This window comes from Molothrus aeneus, chromosome 1 (genome assembly GCF_037042795.1).
Source record: "Molothrus aeneus isolate 106 chromosome 1, BPBGC_Maene_1.0, whole genome shotgun sequence".
NCBI classification, from domain to species: domain Eukaryota; kingdom Metazoa; phylum Chordata; class Aves; order Passeriformes; family Icteridae; genus Molothrus; species Molothrus aeneus.
In genome coordinates this window covers 31,403,183-31,424,748 of record NC_089646.1, presented here as the reverse complement: position 1 = coordinate 31,424,748, position 21,566 = coordinate 31,403,183, and the positions used below count along the sequence as shown (strand labels likewise).

Here is a 21,566-nt window from a genome sequence, read left to right as displayed (position 1 = left end):
AATTAGCTAACTTTTATATGCAAGAAAAAGATTACTGAAGATGATGGCTCTGAAATCAATTACCTTCTTTGCCGTAGATACTCTGTAATCAGATGAAGATTTAACTTTATTGCTACTCCCCTGCAGAATTATCTGCCTGATGATAAGGACAACAAGCAACCCGATCAGAAAGGTAACTATAAAGATTATGGAAAAGACTCTAAAGTAGTTTTGTCCAGAGAAACAATCTGCAATGAAAGGAAAACACAAGGGTAAAGCCTAATGTATGGAAAAGGCACATCCCTCTAACACAGGCATATCCACCACTGCTAAGTAATGCTGCACAAATGTAATACAAGCCTGATAGAAATCAAGGGAAAATAAACTAAGTGAAATTAAGAGGAAAAGTTGTCATATGCAAGCTTTTAAAGTTGGGCATATCAAGAAAGGCAATTCAGATCAAGATCCATGGTAGAAACAGAATTTAGGCTTCATTGTATTGCCCACCATAAATCCTCTGTAGACCAGTGAGTTTATAGCTGAAGTAGAGAGGATGAAATATTAGAGATGTTTGGGGCTGAGAGAATTTAATCTTCACAAGACAACAGTGAAGATCACGGGTAAAATTTGAAAGAAAATGTGTTTTATTGAATCCTTGTCCAGTGCTCTCGTCACTGGTAGACTAATACCGTAAGCTTTCCTTAATACTAAAGTTATGAAAAAAGTATTCACAATAAGTTTTCACATTGATGAACTGTAATATAAAAAGATTTATATATATGTTAAGGTATAACAAAAGGTAACCATCTACCTGCATTTTAATTGCTGCATGGAGTGATTAAACTCGGTGAGATTTTATTTTAAAAGATTTTGTTCTTCCACAGACCTCATAACTGCAGTTTTTTATACTTGAAAGGAACTTTTAAACATTACTGAACTTGAGGTAAGCATTCTACTTCTTTCTTTCCTGTTTCTGGTAATGTCAAATACTATAAGCATGGTCAATGTAATAAAACATACAGATGCCATAACAAATTTTTATAAATATTTCTTTAAGCATTGCTCAGGCAGGACTCATCATTATTAGACATGACTTCTCGAGGACCTGGGAAAACTGAACTTAGCAATGCTTGACAATCTTATTTCCTGTTATTATTTATCTTTTACTTTCCCTAAAGCTATGAATAATTTTTCTCTTTTTCCTGCTTTCTTTCTTTGTTATTGCAATAATGTGATATACTTCTGAAAGACATTCTAACACTGACTAATTCAATTACTAATCACAGAAGATTTTAATCTCTTATTAAATTACCTAGAAAATGCCACTTACCTGAAGTATTATCAATATAATGCAGTAGGTAAGTGCATGAGGTTGTACACTGGTCAAGTATGACTTGAGATGCATTATTAGAATGATAGCACTGAACACAGTTCCTGTAAAATAATAATTGAAATTTTAATAATTTCATATTTAATAATTTTTTCTATTTTAATAATAATTCCTGTAAATTATAATTGAAAACCTATGTCTTTCTCTGCATTCTCCTTTAAGAGATTGTATCAACAGGCTGACATATTGCTTGCACATAATGCTTTCCTGTTAGTAAAAACATTGCGACATTTATTTATTTTTTTCTGAAATGTGATGCCTCTCTCAGCATTTTATCCCTCTGATGCTTCTCAGAACCAACTAGTCAGAAGTTGCAAACTAAAACATATCTTTGGCTTTGAGCCACCTCCACCCAATCCTTGCTCTGCCTTTTGTGATGCAAGGGTGTAGCTAAGGTCCAGCTTTCTTCAGCTTTCAGCCTCCACTTTCTCGTCTTTCCTTACCTATCAATCTCATTCAGATGCACGCTGGAATTGAAAGGTAGAGGTAAGCAGAGGAAACACAGCTTTGCCAATAATTTTTAGGTGCTATGTTAAGACAAAGCCAAGTAAGTCTGCACTGCTGGGCAGTTTAGAGAGAGAGCACAACAAGGAGGCAATGCTCTCACTGTCTTCACTGTATAGCCCGGAAGGAGACAGATGTCACAAGAGATCCCCAAAAAAGCCCTAACTGAATTTTTAATTAAGATATGCCATCTTCTGAATTTATTAAAGGCACACATTTCACAGTGACTTTGAACAAGTAAAAACCAGAAAGGTTAACTGCATTTTATCTAGTGAAATCTTAGCAGAAACATTTCCAGATGTGGCCAAGCTTGGTTCTCCAGCATTTTCACCAAATGAGATAAACAATGATTCTGTTTTGAGCACAATGACCTTTCCAATGAAAGGCTGATCTTTCACCCTCTGCACCACAGTGAGATGCACAACATCACGTGTGTGATGAGAGGGCACAGAAGAGCTGTGCCCAAGGAAAGGGCTTCATTTGCTCTCTGTGCCAGGACCACAGAGGGCACCACTGAGAGCCTGGTCTAGCTTGTCCCCTCCTGGGCTTGCTCAGTTTTGACCTCCACACTGTCCCTTCCTGTACATGAGTAGCGAAAAATGACATGCTTTGAAACCAGCATGGCAAAGACTAAGTGTTTTGAAACTGAACAATGAAGAGTGTTGTTCTTTGGGTAAGACCAGCTCTGGTCTGCTGATCAATGGCAGTGACAATCCACAAGTACTGGTCTAGCTCCACACCGCTTTCTTTCTGCTGAGAAGCACAAGGAGTGTGCAAAAACAAATGTGAAGAAGATTATTGGACTTGGTGGCATTCAAAAGTAGGATCTATTTTCCATTTTTAAAAACACAAACTTATAGTTTTATTTCCTACCCAGGAAATCTCAAATGAAGAATGGTTAAAATAGATGCTGACATGCAATTCTCTTAATTACCAGTGTGAATCCAACTACACAGAGAAGTATCAATCAAGTATATTGGTGTAAATCGTACCAATTTCCTACAATCTAAATAACTAAGAAATAGAAGCAGAAACATATTTTCATGTTTCAATACTAGGGAGTGAAAAAGTCAGGTCTAGCGCAAGAAACATACCAGTTTTCTTCACAGGCTTTGTTACAAGTAGGGCAATATTCACAGAAACGGCCAAAGCTTCTTGGGTCTGTGCACTCACACTTTCCACATACACATTTTCCTCTTCCACTGCAAATTTGGCCCTTTGAATTCAGGCAGTGCTTTGCTGATTGTGATGAGCACTCACATCGATCACCTTCCCAGCCAGCAAAGCATTTGCATTTACCACCTTCACATTCACCATTACCTACAACACAGAGAGTCTGGAGTCATATGCTTCCATGAAAACACAGAAAACAAATTTTAGATAGATACATTTGTATTGCTTGTGCTTTACCTTGAACGGAGCAAATTTAGACCTGGACTTTCTAATTAGTTTTTAAGTTAACAACTTGGACTGAAGTTACTGGCATGATCAATATTGAAGGCTGCTGTTCATTGTTAATTTGAGCATAAGTTGCTACTATGATGTTACCCTATAACCTTTTACTAAAATTCTGCTGTTTTGCTTTGGATCAAAACAGTGGAGATTAGGAATTACACAATGACCAGGAAAATAGCCTTCAGGCAAACTAAACAAACTTCTCGTTAGCAAGAAAACATTCCATTCAAATAAACAGCAAGATTCAGTGGAAGAGTATAAAGTTCATGTGCACAGGCCAGGTTCTTTCCTTCCTTTTCATTTTCCACTTCCATTTCCATTTCAATTTCCATTTCCTTTTTTTCTCTTTTTTCCTCTTCCCTACCATATAGTGGACTACAAAAAGAATGAAAATTTCTAACAACTCTGTTTCACTTAGAGACTCCTTTCTGAAGCAGGCATTCCCTACAGTGTTCATGTTTATACCAGTATTTGAAATCAATTGCCACTGTATGTCTCACAGGACTGATTTAGGGTGGTAGAAAATCAGAACCTCACCTGGAAGCTATGATCCCTTCCTAATCTCTCAGTATCTCATATTTCCATTATACTGAAATGTATCAACTAGCTTCCTGGAATAATGTTATTTTTTGTTTGAGAAATCAGTATCATTACTTAAGAATTTGAGATTTAAATATTAAAATAGCTAAACTTTGAAAAAAAAAAATCAATGTGTCCCCTAGAAAATGGTGGTGAAATTTAGAAGACAGTATGCCTGTGGTGAAGAGAGTCCAGGAGTGTGAATTCCTAACAGGATGTTCAGGACATTTCCCACACTAATTCTGCACAAACAATTCTAGTTCTTGACAGCCTTATATCATTGTTTTCAGCTGCATCATGTAAAGTAGCCTCAGAAAACAAAACAAACCAAGAAAATACAGACAGAAACACTGCAACTTACCAGAACATAAGTTTCCCTGGTGATACGGGCAGGAAAAATCATCCATTTCACAGTACTTGCCATACACCTTGCCTAGCTTGTTTTTGTAGCAGAAACATTTTCCATCTATGCAATTTCCTTGACCACTGCAGATGGGCTGGTCCTGGTGTTGCCTGCACTTCTCTGAGGGAAGTGTGTCTCTGCTAGAGCTACAGTCACTGTCACTGCACGGGGACTGTTTGCTGTCAGGAGAAGTTTCATCAGCCCACACTCCTTTGTGCCCTGTGCTGTCTCCATACTGGCAGGCACAGCTTTGCTGCACATTGACAATGGCAGTTTCATTGAAACCAATAGGCTTAAGTATGACATATTTTCTTCCTCCACTTGTATGACATCCTTTCATTGTAACTGAGACATTGAAAAGTACCTAAGAAGAAATAAAGATGGATTTAACAATATTATTATTTTCCTGCTTACACTTGCTTAAAATTTTTAACACATAAATAAAGCAGAATCTTATATTGTCTATGAATGTGCACTAGCTGATAATAGCAAAATACACAGTAGTCACTTTTTAAACATTATATATTAGTAATGATAGGCATCACAAATACAGGTAAAATCCTAACAATAGAGGAAGTCCACTTTTCAAGTTAAGAAAGCATAGTTGCAAAAGACAAGTTTAATACAAATTAATGGAAATAGAAATATTATCACCATCCTCCTGCTATTATTTAACATGTATATTCTGTCATATCACAGGAATATTTAGGTAAGAATTGGGACTAGATTGAGCAAGACAATACACAAACAGAAACAGAGATACTCTTCACAAAAAGAATCTAAAATGAACGTCCTGCTGCAGAATTGGTCATGCACACATAAACCACATAGATTTTTGGATGGCCCTGGCTACCCCTACTGAAACACAGAAACAGCTCACATGTTAGCAGCCACTTTTCTCAATTCCATGGACCCAGTGCCTAGCTCCAGGCCATGTCATGGCCATCACCATCATTTTACAAGTTCTCATCCCAGCAGTGCCCACTACAGCAGCAGCTCCCATGGCTTTTTGCAGTTCTAGCACAGGACTAAGGATCCTTTTTGCAGTTAGGTGTTTCCCATAGACTTTCCATCAATCACCCCTAAAAGTTTTTGACAGCTCTGACATGTCTGACACACTAGATATCAATCTTGTATTTTACAATTATTTTTTGGGTTTTTTTGTCCATACACTTCTGACAGAGTATTCCCTCTAACGTTTTGAATTTTTTTAGCTTCCTGATGCAAAGCAGCTCTTTCTCATCTCCTCACAAAGAAAATGTAACCAAGAGGAAAAAGTGAGAGAGGAACACAAGAGAAGCAAGTACCTTTAATCTTTACTACCAAAAAATAAAGATTTCCAAATAAAAAAGGAGAAACCCCCAGAAACCGATTACATATGAGGCTGAAACTACCCTCAAATACTGAGGCCATTCATCTCTCATCACTGTCTCTCCCTCCCACTGCGCCCCCACACGAGAACAACCCAGCCCTTGGGGACAATGGTGGCTTTGTGGCAAGTGGGGCTGCGGCTGCCTACACGGACAACAGGAGAAGAATGCTGTGCAGAAACATGCACTTCATGTCATATTGAGGGGGCACACAGGCTTTGTCTCACCCTTTGCTTTTCTTCTTCTCATTTCTCAAATGTGCCACTACACACATAACCCCTCAGCAGCCCGCACTCTCCATGCATTGAGATTTCTTCCCTTGGGTTGCAGGGCAAAAGTGTGGCTATAGAGAAATTGATTCATACAGGAGGTGCATATCATGTGGGGAGGACAGGCTGCAGCTATGGAATGTGCTTTTATTCAACACAGAGCCCTGCCAGAAAACATCATCTTCATGTACAAAACAGTACTGGAAGAATAGCAGGGAAATGGGAGGGAAGGGAAAATCATGTTGTGCATATGAGTCGTGAAATTTGATTCTGAACACAGCAGCAGATAGATTGAGCCTGTGGTGACTAAATAATTACAACACCATGACACTTGCTAATAGCCAAAGTTAGTTTTGCACCCTGAAGAGGCCACAGGATTCTTCCAGAATTTAATCCACTTTGTGTTTTGGTAAGAAAAGGAAGGAAGACGGATTAGACAATGAAAGGAATGTGAGAATTAAGGAAAAGCATTTTGTCTGTAAACAAATACTGAAAGAAGGATTTACAGTTAAAATAAATTAATCTCTTAAGGATGGCTCATTTTCAACAGCCATAGAGGTTTAGGACCACATGCAATCTTTTACAATCAACTGGCTTGGCTTTTATTAAAAAGAAACAGATATAAATATTTTTCTTTTCATTAAACAGAACAAATTCCAGTCCTGTTTCTTATGACATGCCCAGGGACCAACAGTGGGGAAAAGATGCTTTAAGAATAAAAACAGCAAATCTCCTGTAAACTGTGGAAGCTACAATCAGCAGCATGCAGACAAAAATCAGAAGAACATAAAATACATTCAAATTTACATTACAATTAACACATTTAATTTGTTTTCCTATTTCTACACACAGACACAAGCTATTTCTCACACTAGCTGAGACATATGTACATGTCAAGCAGGAAAGAACTCCTTGACCCTGCTCTCTAGAAACACAGACTTCTTCCTGGCAAGCAAAAAGAATTACTCCAGTAGTCCAAGCAATTAAATAAATATATCAAGGCACAGAGAAGTTTTTCTGGGAAGAAAACCATGTTCTTTACCTCGGCCAGACATCTTCCCCTGCATTTTCATGGTGCATGATGCTCTGTTTCATTCAGTAGGTGCCACCAATTCAAATGGGAATAAATTATTTTATTAATTTGGTTTATAAAATAAACTAATTATCCACAACCCTGATTGTGCAGGAAGATTACTAAAGCAAGAAGAGAGAAAGGTGACATCGAGTCCCAGGGAACACAAATTCCAGTGATTTTTTTCCACTGAGTGATTATCTTTCAACCTCTTTACGTACAGATTTCATCACAATGGATGTGGTGGTTGTGCCCAGTGGAGGACAAAGAAGGAAAGTTTTAATGGACGTTAGCTTTCAGGAAAAGCTTTGAGCCTTAGTTCCACGGGATTAGTGAGAATTAAAATAAGATTCAGGAAAAATAAACCCAGAGAATAATAGAGAGCCTGTGATCATTAATCACATAAATCCATTTTCAGTTTAAGTAAATCCCTAGAAGATTTCACACCATTGAAACCCAACCAAACAGAAAAATAAGTATTCCAGTTCCTTGAAGAATGAGAACTATCAACATACTTCTTTATTATATCCAACATTTTTACATCCTTCCATGCCAGTTTTTTTACTTCCATCAGGACAGATCGCAGTGATATTGAAATGTAGACCTTGGATCTGGTTATCCACTTGAATTTTCACTTCAGAGATTAGTTTCTGTAACCAGAAAACAAGTTTTAATTGCACTGCATCTCAAAATATAATGTACATTAGTGACTAACACCAAGTATGGCTCCTATGTCTGACTAAAAATGAAGAATGCTTGTCTGTGTGAATAAAGGAATGAATTAAAGCTTTGTTTCCTATGTAGAGACCCAATTACATTCCAAATATACATAACCAGTGAACTGGTAATTCTGATAAAGAGGATTAGGTTTTCCAGATAAAAATGTTTTCAGCTTTGCTAACATGGTTTTGAGACTGCATTTTTCACAATTTGAAAATCTATTCCAACAACCATGTGCAACAAAAACTGCTCATTGTTTGAGTCTACACTGACTTTTAGCCGCAAACCTAAAATACAACAGTAAACATACATACAACCACTGTTATCCAGCAGAAAAGTTTTCTAATTGACTTAACACTTTAAAAACTTCTAATGTTTTGCATTTGTCGTAGAAAATTTTTCTCTGAACAAACCTTAGGGTGACCTAAAGGCTATTGGGATTATTCTTACTGATTTTTCTGGGTAAACTAAGACTATAAAAGCCAGCAATTGGCCAATTTTGCAATAAAAAATAATGAAAAAGCAACTACTTTGTAACTTGTATTTACTACATGACCTAAAATCCTGCTTCCTTTAAAGAAGAAATACTTTTTGACCATTTAAAAATTTATTAAAGCTCTGTACAAATTTATGAGCTGAAAATTGCACAGAGGGATTTTTAAAATTCCTGTCATATTACTATTAAAAATGAGTTTAGTGGGATATTTTTACTGCTACAAATGGAAATGCAATTATATGAATCTTAACACATGTTTATCTTAGTAGTAACTTTTTGAAAATTAGTGACTCATCCTTGGCTTTTTAGCCAGGGATTTTCAGCCAGGGTTTTCCATAGCTAAGGCTAAGGTTTCCCTGCCTGGAACAAGAGTGAAAGAGGCCCACTGTCACTGAATATCAACACTAAATTTATTTTCTTATCTAAGTCCTTTTTTTCCTAGAATGCAACACATTCAAGACCTATTCACCATGTGTTTATATAGTAAAAAGGCCCTAAAACTATGATGAAAAACTCAAATTGTGAAATCCAATGAAGATTAGGATGGGAAGAAAGACAGTGTCTAAAAAATGAAAATAAAGTTAAAGCAAACTGGGGGCGGCTGGACCAGGAAAGTCCCACTGAATCTTGTATTGAACAAAGTAATTGCTTCATAAAATTTCATTTCCTCCCCTTGAATGTTTGCCCTGCACTGGGTAAGAACTGTGTTTCAATTTAGGAAGGACAGTGTAAAACTGTCATACAAAAGGACTACAATTTTCAAAATTCTATGCCAGCAACTTCCTGCAAACCTCCATATTTAAAATGAGATCTCTTGACTTTATAAGAGGAAGTAAAATAACAGTGAGAACTTCTCTGCAATTTGACTACCCCTAAACTCCTCTGGTTTTGAATGTGTTTACCTTTCTCCCAGTGTCTCCAATGTGACAGTGAGAAAAGTGTATGCAAAAGCACTCTATGAATTAGGAACAGACATGGGGGCTTGCTCTTCATTACAGCAAATTTGCTGTAAGCAAATTGCTTGATTCTGTGGTTAAATGGATAATTTCAGCCTCCCAAATCTAACTAATTTAAAAAAAAAGTGATACATGTGGATACCTTGCATATACTTTTGTAGCTGAGATTTCAACTTTCTGAAACGGAATGTTTGTGCGTAACTGCACAACTTAACAGCATTCAACCATGCAACCCATCGCATTCATTCAGATGCTGCTCTATGGGCTCTCCATGCTCTGGTACCTCAAATGTCTATTTCTTGGCTTCATTATCAAAGCTGTTTACACCCTCTATCCTGAGCTAACAATATGCCTGTTTCACTTTCAAACTGCCATTCTGTGTCAATCATGTGTGGAAAATGACTTTATGGTATTTCCCATACTATTACTTTTTCTTTCTCAAACTATTATGTTCAATTGATGGCTCCAAGCAAGAGTTCCCAAAGCCATTTCCATTTTTCTCTCCCAAATCCCTATCAAAACTCTTCACTTCCATGCCTAAAACCCCCAAGTCATTACTCTGCTTTTTACAGTATAGATACTGCCTTTCACGATATCCACCATTCTCAAAACTACCTCCTAGTAAATTCCCATTTCTTGTTTGTTTTCTAAAAATTATGCTGCACAACTCTCCAGATATTGCATTAGGCTTTTGCTCTGAATTTATATGGTGCCTAGACAGTGGTGTCTGGTCTGTAATTAAAGATCTGAGGCGCCAAAATTCAAATAAATAAACCATCTTTTGAAGTGACATAGCAACAGATACAGAGAACCAAATATAATATTTAGAAGGATCCTTAGAAATTAAAAAGCAGTAGTTCTTGGCTTTGAGACCCTGACAGCCTGGGACTTTGAGAGCTATCAAAAGATAGTATCACCTATCCACCTGGACATTAGGAAAAGTACGGAATGTATCCTTGCAGCATTCAGATGGGAGACGAGATCCTGGAAATTCCAACTTCAGGCTATAAAAGATGAAAAATGTACAAATATTACAGAGAACATGTCACTCTCCTCATACCTGATAGGCTTCTACCACCAAATCATTGAGATTTGCTGCTTGGGATTCTATTTGTCTTGCAACAGTACCAGGCAAGAGAGGTAACAGATCCTATGAAAAAGAAATAATTTATGCACAGTTTTAATTTTAAGTATAAATATTGTGCCTTTAGAATTGAAAAAAGAAATCAGGTTTCTAACCTACTTTATACCAATGAAACTGGCTTCCTTGAACAGCAAAAATAACATTGATGTTATTGTCAATCAATTTTTCAGAGAGCTGCCCAAGAGATGGATGCTCCTGCAAAATACAACACGAAAGAGAAGATTGCAGATTAGTAGGAAAAAAATCTTATATTTATATATGACACATTACAGATTTTCAAATCAATCAAATTGGATTGATTCCACTCCAATTATAACTCCTAAATGTACAGAGAATAGTAGGCTGACATCAAAACCAGGATGGGGTCATCCTAATAAACAATAAAAAAAAATCATCAGAGCATCAGCCAGGCTTATCTGTTGCCAGCTATGTTGATTTGCTGCACAGCAGGAGGACTAACTGCCCACTACTATTTTGTTGGTTTGAGTCTCATGCTTAAGAAATATGGATAGGATGTGGTCCATGGTCCATCTAGAACAGGGAATGATAGGTGGGTTCTTGTGCAAAAGCCAGGGAGAAAGTAAAACATGAAGCACTGAGATGAGGTGTGTTTTTGGGAAGAGCAAGGAGGGTAATTAAAAATGTGTGATTCTCAGATGTGTGTTTTGGCATCAAATGCAGCCACTGGATCAGGTTCTGGCAATGTCAGTATTCTATGTTTATCTCAGTTACTACTGACAGCTTTCTCCTTGGTGTGTTCAGGACCTACCTAAGGACTGGCAACTCTAGTCCTCACCATGATGACCTGGTACATTTTCTTAACCACACCTATGCTTGAAGAAGATGGCATGAGTTTCACAGCTCTCCTCAGTAATGCATTGTTTTATTTGGTGGAGTACCTATGACAGCATGTCCCGTGCCAATGACCTGCTCTTCTATGCTTCTCATTGAGAGAGCTGACATGGATTTGAGAACAAGAGCTGTGTTGCTATCTCTTCCTCCAAGATCCGGGGAAGTTCAAGGGTCTCTGTGTGGTCCCAATGGGCTTTGTACACCTGGGTTATGTGAGATCCCTTCAGCTCCAGTACTCCAAACCAAACTGTATCTGAAAATCACCACTTATTAACCAGCCTTATAAGTGAATACTTCTCAATAAGTAAATTCAACAGTTAAAATTCATTACTAAAAAGAAAGAAGTGACGGGGGTCTTGGCCTGTGATTCCACTTAAAGAGATTTCATCTGGACACCTCCACTTATGTCAGGTACTTCAACCTTTATCCCCCACATACTTTTGTTGTCTTTCTTTTCCTGGTATTTTTCACCATCTGCCCCCTATTGTCTCTCTCTTGCACAAACACAGTCTGTTACCCTGAACAATTTCTTTCTTCTCAGATTGTCCCTTATTACTTAAGTGACCTTCCAAGTCAACAGCCCTGCTAGCAATAATCTGAATAGCAAGACAACTGAGACCAAGAGAATCTTATGCAAGAGAGCAAAATCCATTTTCCATTATATTGCACGATTATAAAGAGCCTGTATAATGCACAGAGAGAACAAAAGAGTTTCTTGGTCCAGTTTGACATTGGCCAGGGTACATTCCTCTCTCAATGTTTCAATGCTTTGGTAAAAGATTATGTTCCTTAAGATAACTGATGAAAGGTAGATAACACAGTATCACACAGGCCTTCTTACAGCTCCAGCTAGAGAGAGTAGCCTACAACAGTGTTAAGCCCTCCTTCCTTCTCCATGGCACAGAGCACAGTGGTGGGGCCCCCACTGTGCTGCACAACCCTACAGGCCATGTGCAGTTGGCTGGCAGATCACAGACACACCAAGTGGTCCCAGGACGTGAGTGAAGCCAGACGTTCTGCAAACTCCTCCTGCACCATAAATGTGGGAATGACAGGGGCAGTACCAAGAGATCTTGAGATGCTGGCAAAATAAGTCAGTCCTCTTGCTTAGCACATGATACTAGATCTGTCTGAATTCTAGCAGAATGGTTCCTCAGCAACTCTGCAGCTACTAGCTGAACTCTGGAATCAGGAGTATCAGAAATAGCTTTCCAAGCCTTCACAAAACAAAAACTTACTCAGATGGAGCCTATGACACACACAGACACTTAAGGAATGCAGGGACAGGATCCCCAGACTACCTCTGCTCACAAGGAAGGCTGAACTTCCATGTACTTGTCATCAATAGCTCTCTAGAGTGTCCAGCTTCTTGTTTATTTTTATTAGAATTGAGTTTAAAAAAGCAAAAACCAAAACCAAACAAAGCCCAAAGCATCAACAGACTCACACTAGCTTTTTAATTTTAAGCATCTAAAGAGATGACATAAGGTCACTCATGCAGCCTCACTTTGCTTGCTGTGAAAACCTTGCTGTACTTTGTGTTTTCATCTTATCTCTTCCCACTACTGCTCAGGTAAACGTACTTTAATTTTAGATCATCTCTCTTGTTTCAATAGCATCATTCATTTTATTAATTTACCTTACTTGGTTAAGCAGAGAAGATAACTAATACAAATGTTAAGTATTTCAGAAAGGGAGTTGATCAAGCACGGGTCTAAATAAAAGAGACTAGATTTCTTTCTTGTCATGCATTTTTTTGCTGACCCTTCTGTGACTGCTTAGCAGAAGTTAGAAAGAAACATGCAGAAAAATTGTCTAAGTGGAAACATTTCTGATATAAAGTCTAGGCTTGTTCAAATAAATAAAGCAAAGTCCTCTAAACTGGCACAAATAAGAAATAAAAATATGCCAAAATACAATCTTCTCATGACTACCCAAAGCTAAGAATCAAAGCAGGAAAATAATGTAATTGCAGGAGTCTTTAATTTAGCCCAGCCAAACAAAATTATATTGATACCAAAAAAAATCCAAAAATATGTTTCATATTATGTTTTCTAAAAGACTGACAGACTTTCATGATATTTCATTTAAGTATCAAATAGTTATTCCAGCCCTCTGATTTAACTCACATATTTGAAGTTGGATATCTATAAATAAAATAATCACATGTACCATGGATGAGAGGAAAAAAGCAAGAAACTAGCACACCTTCCCTTATAGACACTATTGTGTTGTCATCAAATCTGCTCCAGAAAATGCAATTCCTAGTACTAAGCTGATGCCTACTGTTAACATGTGGGCATGCAAAAATTGGCACATATTTTTAAAAAAAGGGGTTAGCAGCCAGAAAACACGTGGTTCTAAATGTTCCACCACAGATCTAAGCATCTTTCAAGGTCAATTCATTTGGGTGGATAAAAAAACCAATTTCATAAAATGCATCAGTAGCAGTCATCATGGAGAATTCATTTTCCATATGGGAAATTTCTATTCTGAACTATCAAACCAGAATATCAGTAAAAAACCATATGCAGGATATCAGTAAAAAAATATTTTTTTCAGTGAGCATCAATCTATCATAGCTGCATAGAAATATATTCATTAATTTTGTCAATATTTTCCATGGGCGAGTTTTTCATTTGCAACAGAAATTAATTCCCAAAGTTGGACAGAAAATAAATACAGTTTGTTTTTTTTGGGGTTTTTTTTCCTGAAACAGACAATATCTTTATTATCAAAAGAATCCTGAACACCAAAAAAGATTTGTACCTTTAGCAATTATTTAATAAGCAGAGCAAACATTCTCTGATTTATAGCACTGCAACTAAGAAAACTAAAAAGAAAGAAGAACAGAGAATGTTCTGTATTGTGAAAGAAAAGTTTCAGGATTATTTGCTCTAAGTAAAATAAACTGAATAGACTGATTAGAATGGAAAAAAAAATCTGACATCTGTGAGGAAATATCCAAGAGGTGACAGAGGGAGTATATGAATGCAAGAACGTCAGATAAACGGAAATCTAAATAACCTTCCTGTTAGCACACACTGATCTCCCTCCTCCGCTCAGCAAGGTCCCAAACACTCACTGCTTCCCAGAAACCTCCTGTATTTCATGATAACACAACAACCAGCAGCCTCTTCCTGCTGCTCCACCATCCTTGTAAATAACAGTTGCCAGGATTACATTCAGGTCTAACCCCACTTACACAAGCCCGCACTGACTTCACTTTCACATTGCTGGCTCTGGCTGAACACAGGCTGCACACTTTAACTAAGGGCAGCCAGCACTGAGAAGAAAACTTCAATGTGTTCTAACTGGACCACAGCTCATACTTCTGCTTTCTGAGGATTACATTCCAATTAAGCAGTGATTCATGTTTCTTAAATAAACAATTCATATTTATTTAAGAAAATACCCAAAGCAGTTGAAACCTATAATTCTTAGGAAAAAATTCCTTTCTTCAGTCACTTATAACCACTTCATATATTACTGAAGAAAATATTTTGAAAGTTAAAAAAATCTGTTGAAGGCATCTTACTTTGCTACAGCAGATTTGATGCAACTTTTTGCAGAGGTTTGTATTACCACATATTGGCTTTCTACTGTGAAATCTGAATGCATTTAATGCTAGTCCATGCATTTGAGATAGTGCATTTCTGTTGTATGCCCTCTGGTTTACTCTTACCAAGCCTTTCAACCAACACTCCTGTGCATCCTCTGACCATAAACCATAGCCACTACCTTTGTCTTGTGAGCATGATTGTACAACTCCCACATATTATCAGCTTCTACTTGTGCAAAATATCACACCACACACTTCTTACTTATATTTTATACAATATGTGTGTGATTTTTATGAGATGCTAATAAAAACCCACACCAAAACCACAACATATCCTTCCTTGCTGTGTACTGTTTTTTTCAGACTCCAAAATACTTTAGTCCACACAGAAAGAATGTCAATATGACAGGTGACCAATTCTTCATTTCACAATTTCCCTACCTGGAAAAATATTATTATAATAACTGAAATAAAAGCAGTACTTTGAGAGCAGTCTAAAAACCTCCTTTAAACAGTTTTGCACTGCCTCTCTGAAGGCAAAATCCATGACATATACCTTACCATACTCGTAGCTTTGATGTACACATTATCTTTCAAGTGACAGTTTCCATCATGGGGAATTACAATTCCTGCTAATTTACTATCAAGGGCCAGATGGGAAGTTTGATCTGTCATCACAAGAAGCAATCGCTTTGCTTCTTTACGCCATCCAATATGGCTCTGCAAAGGAAACAAAATTAGGCGTAAGAAAGCAGTAGCTACCCATTTTCTAAAGTAATAAACAACAAAATGAAAAATTAACATGAATGACCACTTTCAGATGTTACACTGCCTGGCAGCATTGCATTTAGACCAGGCTATTTAAAGCTTTTTGTGTCAAAATAGACATAATTTACTATAACTGAAAACTACCAATTTCTTTGCTTTTTTCCAATTACCATTTTCTTTGCTTTTTAAAGAGCCATGTCCCACTATACATGTCAGTTATGCTTTATACAGTGGGCTTGATAACAGCTGCCACATTGTGTATGTTACTATGAAGTACAAATGCAAAGCCCATAGTTTGTAAAATCCTCTGGGGTCCTAGGAAGCATTATGACGAGTAAATATGCATTCGTCCATATTGATACTTGGCACTGTTTTATTTTTACTTTGATTTATATTCTCATCACTCTATAATTTTCTTTTCCTACACAATTTCCTGGAAAGTGCAGTAGTATGCAATCACAAATCAATAAACTAAGGTTTGAAGGCCTTAATGCAATTATAAATTGAGAAATTCCTTATTAAGCAGCAAAATGCTACATTTACTCACCATCTTAGGGGATTGATAGCAAAGTGGCAGCCTCAAGGGTGAATTGAATGCCTTTCAGGAATTTGGTGATGTGAAGGATGCAGCAGAGTAAGCTTATACCTAAATTGATTTAGATGCCAAATTGTATTTTAAAAACATTTATTGCCCTGATTATAATCAAATTTCTGAGGCACACAGGAAACACATCGTATGCTTTTTATTATTCCCTCTTTTGCTTATTTCATCTACTTTTTCACTGCTTCCATTTTATCTCCTTCTTATGACACAGAATCTCTGTGAAACATGAACCTGCAATACAGTCCATGTACTCAGTCAGGCTTTGTGACTTACTCTCTGCCTTCCTTTCTTCATGGAGAGGAGTTTAGCTCCCTTCTCAGGCTCACTCTCTACTATCTCTGAATGGAGATTAAATATCTCAAGCCAGCAAGAATAACAAGTACAGGGGTACTACTTGTTATTACAAGTAGAGGGGTGTCATGTCTTTTCCAACTCATACTTTAGGCATCAGTCTCTCTTGGACACCCCTAGACAGCATCCCTCTAAAGAAGGAGTATTTTAAGTTTTATTTGTAAACAGGATTTGTCTTAAATCATTCCAAATTCTCCTCCAGCCAGCACTGTAAAAACCTCTTCTCCTAAGACTCCATCATTTGACTTTGTCACCTTGAGACTTGTTTAGCTTTAGGTAATGCTGTGAGGAGCAGGGAGTTGGACTCAATGATCCTTATGGGTCCCTTCTGACTTGAGATGTTCTGTGATTATATGATTCCTGCCTATATACGTCACAGCAATCTAAATTTTAAAGTAGCTCCATGTCCTAACCTGCTACCTCTTGCAAATATGATGTATTGGTTAAAGCAAGATGGAGCAAGTTATAAAGGTCTATTGTAGGCAAAATGAGTGCACATTAATATAATTTATAGTTCATGATGGTCAGTATGAATTGCACATTCTTCCCATCCATTTTAGTTCACAATTCACTTACCAGGAAAGACTCCACATTCTCATTAATGTTTCCATTCTATTGTTCTTGGAAGCATATATTATTCTAGAACTCACATGTCATAAGTGTGGAATGTGTCCAGTGAGAAACACTGAATTTTTAGGAATTTTTCCAAAGTTCCAGAAAAATTCTTTGTAACAGCTTCAATCCCAGTGTTTATGAAGCGTGGTTTTTACTTACCTGTTCATTAAAATTTGAAAATAAAATTGGACCAAACCATCCATTTTTAGCATAGTTTGGATTACTTTTTGTTCTTGAGATATTGTACTGAGCAGAAAAATAGTGTGAAGATGGACAAGATAAAACAATTGTCCTGACATCATTCTAACAGATGAGAAACATGCCAAGCCCATGATTTGAATAGAAGTTGAATATTTTATAGAGCATTACCAAACCCATGAATCAGCCAAATTTCAAAATTTGCACTGCATTAATATGCATAAGAAGAAAAACAACCAAAAATAGCTCTCTAGAGCAAAACTAACTCTCTTTATCTAATATGCTTATAGGTTGAGACTTATCCACGCAGATCTTTTCTATCCGTTTCTGCATGGGAGAGACTGTGATGACATTTTATCAATATACAAAAGTTAATTTTTAGTTGATTTGTACTGTTTTAAAATTTGAAATTTTTAAAAGCTGAGAACATAGAAGTTCTTCTGTTTTCCTTATCTACACAAGCAGTTAAGTAAAACATCTTCAATTTTCAAGTTCTTAAGGAAAAGAAACGTCAAATGGTATGTCTTCATTGAGGAACACAAGCAGTGCTTTAATGACTTTTGAAACTAATTATGTAATTGACTGAAATTCATGCATGTGTCTGTTCAAACAAGAAGCAGTTGCTTTCATCATCCATCCTATTTTGGTTAGGCTGGTTAAAGCCAGAAATTGAACATCCATAACCAATACTGGAACATGTTCCCTCATGCTCTCTTTTTTCAGTTTCAATTGGAAATTTTTACTTAAGAGGGAAATAATGGAAAAGGAAGAAAAACTTTTAGCATTATCAGGCATAGCACTGGCATTTTGAATTCAGGAACACTGAACACCAGTTTATCTCTCTCTCTCTCTCTCTGTATATACATATATATACATATATATATATATATATATATATAGTGCCTGAATTACTATCTCTTTTGTAAATAAGCTTCTTCCTTACCTGGCACACAGCTGCTTGGAGCATCGCATCGAAACCTCCTTCGGGTGTATCAATATTCCCAGATATTTTTTGTTTATTCACTGCATTTCTGAATTCTGCTATGTTGTCAGTCAGGGATAGCACATGAATATAACCATGAGGAGGCATACAATCTAAATTGTAATCACTGTACAAAAACAAAACAAATAAAAAGCCTTATTTTTCCTTTGAAGGAGATGAAAATATTGAATCCCCATTAACCCTTAAAATCCTGATATTAATGAAGATGTAGGTAGCACAGAATAAGAAACACTTACAGAAAAAAAGAGCAAGTCCATGTGCAATTAAGTTCAGTGGGAAGTAGCTATAATTAACTACAAAGAATATATATTATCTTGTATTTTATGGAATTGTGTATATAATAACTTAGTTAATATGTTAACAGTATATATGTAGTGTTTCATACAGAACAAAAAATGCAACAAGAGGGATGGTATGATCTCAGGAAATATATAAAACCTTTTGAAATATCTACAGTGTGATACAACTTTGCTTTTCATTATCCTGAGAAAGGACTATCATACCGTAACAATAAGATCTTTTAATAGTTGCTACACAGGCTACTGAACTGTAACAAAATCAAAGTTCCTATATCCACTAGGGTTACATAACTGTACCCAAAATTAATACTGATATTAATAATAATTACCTCATCAAATAGATGAGAAAATTCATTTTCAGTAACATCATAGCAAATGCTACTTTCTCAAATTATGCATAAGGGAGAAAGTCTGATTTTTATCATAGGTAAGCTAGTGAAGCAGCACTTATACAGGTCATTGACCTGGGACCTATTCACAGCCATGATTTATGGCACAAGTTGAAGTGCTCATCCATTTCAGAGGTGCTGAGCAGCTTTCAACTCTTAATTTCTACTGCATCCAGACTGTAACCTGCTCTCCTCCAAATCAAGGTACAGTCAAAGAAGAGAAACTCGCATTGAAAGGATTAATACCTCTGCAGATGTCTCCTCTTAGGCAAAATACATTGTGACCTAGAAATGCTAATCAATATCCACTCACTATATATAGATGGTCTAGATGACTGCTTTATCCAAAGGTAGTCACATCTCTAGAATGAATTCCACTACTAGGAGCCAATTCAAAACCCACTGAAATCACAAAGAGTACTTAGGGACTTCACAGAACTTTGGGTCATGTCTCCCGGGAAAGGCAAGCAAGAAAGTATGAAGAATTAATATTCACTTTTCCAGCTACTATCTACTTTTCCAGCTACATTTATGCAGCTCTGAATTTGTTGTGCATAATCTTGTTCTCCAGGGGTTTTGGAAGTGATCCTTCACTTTATATAAGTGTTGAACCCAAGGTATATAAGGCATGGCATGAACCAAGAAATGCAGGCCAGAACATCTTTTGTATTTAAAAGAGGAGCTCCTTCACATTAGAACTGTGGAAGTAGATCAGAGAATCACTTATGTTCATTAAATGTGCTGAAAGAAACCACATGATGTTGACAAAAGTAGAATTGTCACAAAAGAGTTAATGAATACATGACCATACACTAGAAAGTACCTAGAACAGAAAGTAAAAACTTTGTGATGAATCTAGGTATCATATCCAAAATAATGAAAACCACAACAGTTGAATTTAAAACTAAATACAAAACATCACCAAAGCAGCATGGGTTTTGGCTTGTTTTGTTACAGAAAATACAGCATATTTTTTCTGATACAGAAACAGTTTTTCTGAAATCATTCACCAGGTATTTCAGAAGTAATCACTGTAAAAAAAAAGTCATCATTTTCTTAGGAACTTTGTCAAAGAACCACGGTAAAAGGAAACAAAGATAAATTCTGAAGAATTTTAAGAATAAATATGTATAATGCATATTTCTGTCATTAAATACACGTGTTACAGTAAATGTAAAAAGACAACATACCTGCACTGGTTATGGATTCTACCTGGATGAATGCTAATATAGGGTGACACAGTTTTATCCACATAGGATCCAAATCCAAGTCGAAAATCAAGAGAAATATTCTCCATCTTTTTAGATAAAGCAAATCCAACGGAATTTAACTTTTCTATATTGTTGTGCATAGAGGCTGAGACATCAACTAAATAGTAAAGATCCACAGGGTATTTCTCTAAAGGACGAACTTTTAACATAAAGTTTGCTTCACTTCCTGATTAAATAAAGAAACAAATACGTTTGTTTACTATTTTTGAATGGACATGCTTAAAAATACATTTATTTTTGTAGCAACCTCAGCACAAAGTTGTTTGTGTCAGCAAAGAGAAAAACAAACAAACAAGAAAATCTCCCAAGAGTAAATTAAACCTTGAAGAAGCATTCAAAAATAAGCCATAAAGGACTGTTTTGGAGAACATCTTGGGCTTTTTCTTGCAGGAGCACAGTGCAATTTATTGTAAAAATCTGACTTCTCTCCATTTTGTTTTAAATTCATGGTTACGCAATCCCTTTGGCATTATAACAAAAAGCAGTTGTGGCTCACAAAGGACACAGATCTGCATACAAATTGGGGTCAGTCACTTCAAGGTTGTCACTTCAAAGTATGTAAATGTATCCTGCAAATAGTTTGTCATATGACAGAATCTAAAACTACATACACACCACAAGAACAGCACAGCCTCAAAAACTGACATAAACAATGATACAAGTTTATCCCAAACTGCTCATCAAATCCCAAAGATTTGATGAGAAAACTCTGTGGGATCAATATATATATATATTTTATTAAAATGTTTTAATATAAAAAAAGTCAATCTTTTGGTATATACAAAATAGAACTCTCATTTCAAGATGATAGATGTTAATGCTTTGGAAGCTGCTAAACCAGTCCTCACATTTTTGTTTGTCTAATATTCTGTAATGTCAGGAAAATGACTGAAGTGATTTGTATGGGTAGAGTGGGTAAGTAATTCACAGTTTCAAATTAGCCATCATTTTACGTCATCCAAAGTGGGAGCTCACAGCAAAAATGAGTTCAGGATCTTCATGTGATGAGTGGAGAATCTAATCCAGCATTGTGCAATGAAGATACAGCAAAGGACAGGAGGAAGGAAGATGTTACAGAAGAACTATGCAGGTTTTCAATTAAAACTATCAAAAGGTACATCCAGTATAGAGATCTGACTCATAAAATTTAAATATTTAAAGTACTTTCTTCCAATGGTCTTTGAACATAATCCATCTGAAAATGTCAGGATTTGTCTGTATTAGGTCTTGCATGAGGAAAACAGTTTCAGTGTGTTGTAATTTATGGTTCCTCTTTGCCAATGTAAATTGAATTACTTTTTGTAAATGACCCTTGCA

At 36.4% G+C, this 21,566-nt stretch overlaps 1 protein-coding gene across 3 annotated transcripts in view; it reads right to left on the bottom strand.

Annotated features, from left to right (window-relative positions):
• Positions 1-21,566, bottom strand: part of ITGB8 (integrin subunit beta 8) — a 48,437-nt gene that overhangs the window by 7,656 nt on the left and 19,215 nt on the right. For all 3 annotated transcript variants that reach the window (XM_066554255.1, XM_066554265.1, XM_066554274.1), the window contains exons 4-13: positions 20,169-20,415; positions 18,231-18,396; positions 15,313-15,471; positions 10,437-10,532; positions 10,254-10,343; positions 7,537-7,671; positions 4,269-4,674; positions 2,968-3,193; positions 1,310-1,413; positions 64-227 (exon numbers count right to left, since the gene is read on the bottom strand). In XM_066554255.1, coding sequence (XP_066410352.1) covers positions 64-227; positions 1,310-1,413; positions 2,968-3,193; positions 4,269-4,674; positions 7,537-7,671; positions 10,254-10,343; positions 10,437-10,532; positions 15,313-15,471; positions 18,231-18,396; positions 20,169-20,415 — 1,793 coding nt within the window. The remainder of the gene's footprint in view (positions 1-63; positions 228-1,309; positions 1,414-2,967; positions 3,194-4,268; positions 4,675-7,536; positions 7,672-10,253; positions 10,344-10,436; positions 10,533-15,312; positions 15,472-18,230; positions 18,397-20,168; positions 20,416-21,566) is intronic.